This window comes from Hibiscus syriacus, unplaced genomic scaffold (assembly GCF_006381635.1).
Source record: "Hibiscus syriacus cultivar Baekdansim isolate YM2019G1 unplaced genomic scaffold, ASM638163v2 tig00111238_pilon, whole genome shotgun sequence".
In the NCBI taxonomy this organism is placed as follows: Eukaryota; Viridiplantae; Streptophyta; class Magnoliopsida; order Malvales; family Malvaceae; genus Hibiscus; species Hibiscus syriacus.
The window spans coordinates 1,117,633-1,124,257 of NW_024063030.1; the positions used below are offsets into that span (position 1 = coordinate 1,117,633).

General features: G+C 38.3%; 1 protein-coding gene across 2 annotated transcripts; it reads left to right on the forward strand.

The window, feature by feature from the left end:
- The first annotated feature begins 1,150 nt into the window (after positions 1-1,150).
- LOC120156822 lies at positions 1,151-4,108 on the forward strand. Of its 2 annotated transcripts, none has more exons than XM_039168080.1 (5): positions 1,151-1,668; positions 3,181-3,237; positions 3,356-3,418; positions 3,521-3,589; positions 3,758-4,108. In XM_039168080.1, exons 1-5 carry the CDS (start codon positions 1,315-1,317, stop codon positions 3,962-3,964), a joined length of 750 nt encoding a protein of 249 aa, XP_039024011.1. In that variant the 5' UTR covers positions 1,151-1,314; the 3' UTR covers positions 3,965-4,108. The 2 variants fall into 2 exon arrangements, with proteins under 2 accessions (XP_039024011.1, XP_039024012.1); XM_039168081.1 differs by having other exon boundaries at positions 3,356-3,403.
- Positions 4,109-6,625: the final 2,517 nt, after the last annotated feature.

The window sequence follows — 6,625 nt, forward strand, 5'->3', positions numbered from 1 at the left end:
ATACGTGGATTTTTAATAAAAGTTTCTAAAATACGATCAGCATCCTAAATAATATATATTATAAAAAGTAAAAATTAATATAAATTCATAATAACTTTAAAATAAAATAAATTTAAATATTAACATTAATTATAAAAAATATTACCATATCGCTAAAATGTCTGGAGATATGATCATTATCCAATCGCAACAGCATTTCGTTTTCCATTATAACTGTAGACAAAACAATATAATTAGCAAAAAAATTAATAATTCTAAATAAATAATAATTATATAAATTATTTTAATAAAAAAAATATTTACATAAATATATTAATATAAAAATAATAACTATTAAAAAATACTAACATAAAAATAAATTTCTTACCACTAATAACAAATTTAAAACTCAAATAGTTGGAGAATTTGAGTTATATAAGAGAGGAGAAGATGATTTTGGTGTGAAGAATGAGTGAGGGTTGAGGGGGTTTATATAGGGGAGGAGGAGGGGTAGTTAGGAAAAACGGATGGGGGCATTAATGACATTTAATGGAAGGCGCGTCCCCGGGGATGCGCCTTCCACACGTGTCTGCTGATATGGCAAAGGCGCGTCCCCGGGGACGCGCCTTTCACACGTGGCATCCAACTCAGCGAAAACACGGGTAAAGCGCGCCCCGGGGACGCGCCTTTGCCAACTCAGCAGAAAGGGTGCTAGTTTTGGAAATATTGGTCGAACGGTGTTAGAAAAGTAAATATAAAAATAAACGGTGTCAGTGGGGTAAAAAAGCCTTAATTTCCTAAGGCCTAGAACCCTAGCACAATTGAACATTGTAACCTGTCAGCTCCACATGTCATCCATGGACCCTACTCTCTTTTTTTCTCATCTAAAAAAAAGAGAAAATAAAGGCGAGAGTCAGACCACCCACACATCGCTCTCCTCTATCTCGCGTTCTGGCGAACCAGAACAAAAGAGGTGTGTGAAGTGTTGTTTATAGACTCAGCGAACCAGAATTCGAACCCAATAACTGGAATCTACACCACACAAACAACTTTCCATATTAAAAAAATTAAAAAAAGAGTGCTTATATATTAAAACAAAATAAACCCTAGAACAATAAAGAGAAAAAGAAAAGGCGCCTTCGTATATTATACACCCATGTCACCCTCTCTCACATTTAACCTTTTTACTTGTGTTTTCTCTCATTCCTCGCCACCCCTATATCTTCTCTCCTTTCCACTTGCAAACCTCATATATTATCGTTTTTCTTCTTTATATACTCTCTTTGTCACCATCTGGGTTCTTCTTCTTCTTTAGTTGGTTGTTGGTTTTTGGTGATGATGATGACTATGGCGGTGAAAGATGAGTGGATTCGGGCGGCGATGACGGACGACAACGTGGTGGTGGAATTACTTGTAATGCTCAAACAAGCGCAGGCTGCGCCACCGGCTCCGAAATCTGCGGTGGTTGCACTCAAATGGGGGATACGTCAGCCGAGGTCTAAGTCTATATCGATGCGATGCGAGGCCAAGAGACACGGAGATTTCAACGTCAGCACTAGACGTAGCCCCACAACGCCTCTTTCTTGGAGCGGCGGCGGCGGCGCTGCCTCTCCTTCCGCGGCCGACGGCTTTGAAGAGACCAGTAAACAAGCCTCTCGCTCCCCATCAGCCGCACCTTCCAGATCCAAGGTTGGTTTTTACTCATCTCTCGTTCTCGCTCTCAGCAGCTGATCTTTCGGTGTGTCATTCGTTGGTTCCTGTATCACATGGAAAATCACGTGCCACTACCATCTTCTTCGGTCGACGAAATATTATTGTCTAACTGGATAACTCCTTTTTGTTGTTTATACTCCTAGTTTGCAGGTCAAATGACCATTGAACCTTCGTTGTTCAATCTCCTAGTTTTCGTTGGTTCCTATTTCTTTCCGTTTCATGTAAACCAATACTTTTTGGTTTTCTGGAATCTCAATTGTATTTTTGTTCTTCTGGGATCTCCTCCCCTTTTTTCCTTACGTTTCTCGTTATCTTCAACGTTTCAGTGTGGGCTCGATCTCTCCGACCATCGATTTAACGGGACAATATCTATAACAACATGATTAAACAAGCAGTACCATGTTTTTTCTATTTGGACTAAAATGCCTTTCCGCTTTTTAGGATTTTTACGGTTTTCACGCAAGGACAACACTGTAAGCAGGTTGGAACTCCTTTGACGTTTTCTCGCCTCGTTTTGGTCACCTGTCATTCTATTGTTGCCCCTTTCTAGATTTACTAAATTACCTTTCCAACTCCCTCTAGATTCTACTCACCGGCCCGGACAATTTTGTCAGGAGATGGAAATGGCTATCCCTGGGCCCATCCACCATCCAACCGTGTGAACCGGGAAACTTCCCCGTAGAGGATCTCCTTAAAGGGCATTTTGGTCATAATAAAATAAGTAGGGTCCACTAAGAGAGGGTGTTGGTATGCGTTCTGGGTTTGGTGTAATGTTGGTAAGGGGTGGATGGTGGCTTTTTTATTTGGTTTGTGAGGAGAGATTTTATCAAGTGTGGCGCGGGTACTGTTAAATTCTGTGGGTCTTCCCTTCCAACGATATCTGTAACTGTGCTTGTAGTTTTTATACTTCGACCTTTTTTTATGGCCTTAGGCCTTTGCTTTTTCCGAGATGGGATATCTTTTAATGTCTGGACCCCACACTTCCCATCATCTATGATTATGCATCGGATGGATCATGGACCGTATGATTTCTGGAAAATTTATTCGGTGCTGGGAAGCGTAGGTTTATACACGTAGTTAGCCCATAACTCTTCGCCGTCAGACAGGTCATACGATAGAAAGTCACGTGATGTCGACCGGAGTTATACAATAGATATCGGCATAAAACATTGAATTCAATCATGTGTCTAACGTCCTTGTGATAATGACGTGGCGTGTTACCATTGGACACTTGTGTCAGAACTCAGAAGGAGCGGCTGGGTCAGTGGCATTGGCTTTCCAATTTCAACTCCGCTTTCCTCTGAGATGATCTCCAAACCCTCTGTTGGAGCAGCCTGGAAAGCTTATTATCGAAGTTAGATTTTAATTGTTTTGAGGGATTTAGTTTACCAACTCTCTTATGCTTTGAGACGAGTATTAATCCTCTTAAGAAATTTGTTGGTTCTTGCCCTGGGCATAAGTTTGATGATTGGTTTATGTATGTTGCAGGGTACTGCTGGCAATGAAACCACTAGCACAACTACCAAGAGATCGAGAAGGAAGAAGGTAAAATAGTTTATCTTTACTGTTCATTTTTTTTGCTGGGAAAATGGTTTATCAGCAAGAGAAATATGAAAGATGATTCCTGTGTATCTTAACTCTGAAGCATTCGTCATATTTTTAGACATTTGCTGAACTTAAGGAGGAGGAGAGTCTGCTTTTGAAGGAAAGGGTTTGTTTGGAAAAGGTGCGTTGAATTTTCTTCAACGTGTTGCTTTGCTTGAACTCCACATGTCCCCTTGTTTGCTTCTAGATAAATCTTACAGTCGTATTCCTGTTCGTTGAACAGGAGATGGCGTCTATGCGTGCTACTTGTAAAGAACAGAGAGCCAGGAATGAGAACTTGAAAAGAATTAAGGTCAGCAAAATATTTCTCAAGTGTCTTGAGTGTACCAATATGGCCTTCACATTAATCACTATCTCACGAAATTTTTGCATATAATTGGCCCATCAAGAAACCCCTATTTCCTTTTTGAGAAATATTATTTTATTGACCTTTTTCTGATGTTAACTTCTATTATTGCAGCTTGATTTGAACTTGCAAACAGCAAAAAATGAAGTTGAGGAAGTACCTTCTTGTTTACCCCGTCAGAGAGTCCCCTCGACACATGCCCTTGATAATTGTAAAGGACTGTTAGATTCTTGCAATGCAGGGAAAGCTGTACTGCCTGATCTAAATATGATGCCTGTTGAAGATGATTCCATCACCGAGACTTTATCTGGCACCACCTGAAAAAGATGATTTGACTACTTTAACCCTTCTCGCAGCAGAAGGTTGTGGGAATCCGGTGGTGACTTGCAGGAAAATAGTGACACTGGCCTAGGCAATGAGCTATGTGCTGATTAACTATACTGGTTGATACTCGGGTCAAGCAACGAATATTACAGGTTGGGCTTGCTTCAGTTGGCAACCCTTGAAAAGGCAGAAGAAGCTGACCGGCCACAGAAAAGATATGCAGAAGTCCAAGCCTGTAGATGGCAAAGCTTCATGTCATGGTGCAGGCAGCAGGCTCCTACATTCCTTTGATATTCGTTGGGGTATAACCTCGTTACTTGATATTTACAAATTTATATCGAAATGACTGATTCTTTGTAGATGTAATCTGATGCCTTAGCCGTATAAACGTCTTGAAAACTAAGCGCAGAATTATGTTGTTACAAACTCTGTTGAAATTTCAGGAAGGGTTGATATTATTTCTCTATAATCTTCATGACTCGTGAAATTTCTCGAATTGTTCCAATTTTCACCAACCGGAACACATGGCTGTATATTTGACTGACGCTTACCTGGACCAGGACCTGAAGCTTGTGTTTGGTTTTAGCTAGTAGCTTTTGTCAGTGATGTTCCTTTGACTGTCAAAAGGTTCTTACCTGATGATTGAAATTTCCGATCTTTGAAAAAAAAATGAGCGTTGTAAGAATCACAGCTATTAGAGTTTTGGTCAAAAACGATGCCATTAATTTAACCCAAACCTTTGAAATTGGGCACACCTGTTTTTTGTTTTTATCCTTGCACTTTGATACCACATGTAGTATTTGTCGGATTATGCATAACGGATTTTCATAGTATTTGCCGGATTGTCAACTTTTTTGTCTTTAATAAATGCTTTTCAGCCGAGAGAAGAGAACACATCCAAATTCCAAAAAGGGTACCCGGCCTTAATCAGTTATCGGATTGTACCTACGCTAGGCAACTTGACCGCTGTGCACATCATAAACACATGGATGCTGGAAAATACTGTCCTAAACTCGTATACCCATTTAAAGTACACAGTCAGTAGACCCCGAGCTCAAATTCAAACATCAAACGGACTTGAAAATTGTGTTTTCCTTGGTTTACTTGTACCTCAGCGATTAAAACTCCAAGTGAGGAAATTGATTAATTGTTGTGGCCTTGTGGGGGGTTTCCCAACAAATGACTTGAGAACCAACTGTCAAGCATGACGAACCGATATCATGTTGAATGTTTCAGTACAGTGTCAGCTGCAAGTGGACCATTATGGCTCTTGTTCTCCACTATGATTCCTGTCACAAGCTATTGCTATTGCTATTATTGTTCATGGACATCGATCGCTCCTGTTTTGTCTGCTTTTTGGAGTTCCATTTGCCATCCAAGCCGAATTAAAGAGCAATATGGTGAAAAGGGCAACATTTCAAACCCCACTGGGCACTGGCTTAGATGGTGTAAGCAACCAGGTTCTCAGTTGTGCGAACGTGATCTATGAGGAAGCATTGCATTCATAAAGGGATTAACCAATATCCATGCAATGGAAAACGTAGGGCAGCCCTAAACCTAGGTATAAAGCCATTTATCTTTTCTTCTTCGCCATTAGTCTGCAAACATATCTTCTTGCCTTCACCAGGTCCGAACACTTGATAAGCACAGCCCAACTCCCTACCAAAAGATGCGTAACAACTACCGCATTCCATTGTTATTTATATTTCTTGACAATTAAAATGTATAACGCCTGCAAAATGATTAACGCCGGCGAATATTTGATCGTTAACCTTCATGTTTAACCTTCTTTGATGGAATCTCCTCTTCCAACAAACTATCATCGACAGTACTAATTACCACGTGTTTTTAATTGTTTCATCAATTATGATTATATAGTTGATTTCGAATATGTTTTATTCTTCTTTTGTCAATTCATGAACATCTTCAATGTACACAATCTCATCTCATTTTTATCGACAATGATGAATTTACAATATCTATCAAGAAGCAAGTGAAAATTCAAAACCGTAAAATATAGTTTACGAGTTTATCCAAAATGATAAATAGAATGCATATTTTTACCATTAAGTTAGTTATATCCTCATATATGATATAATAAATAGATTGAAATCAATTAGTTGAACCAAATTGTTAAAGAAAATTATTATTTCCTTTTCTAAAAAACAAATCCATGATTGTTATTCGATCTATGTCCATGGCTTTCCATGTGGGTGAGTTTGCATAGGATAGCGAAAATTAACTTCCATTAACTGTACTGTGACCATGAAAACTGTTGAGTTCTTTCATGCAACAAAAGAAAATGGTGCGTCATCACATAAATTACTTCATTTTTTCTATCTCAATAAAAGTATATAAAAGCAACACTAAGTCTAGTAAAAGGAGGAAAGTGGATACATTTTTTACATATTATAAATACACCATTGATCACTAATATTTTGGTCACTAGTAAAAGAAAATGATTCTATATCTCTCTTATTTTAGTCACTAATATTACACTTTTTTCTTTATAATTTGTTTAACAACCGTCTAATATTTAACTTGAAATGTGATATAGTATAGCATAATAACAATTTTAATCTTAAAATTATATATTCTATTAATTTGGTCCTAATTCAAATAATTTAATAATTTAAATCTTGATCTTTTAAAATTTAT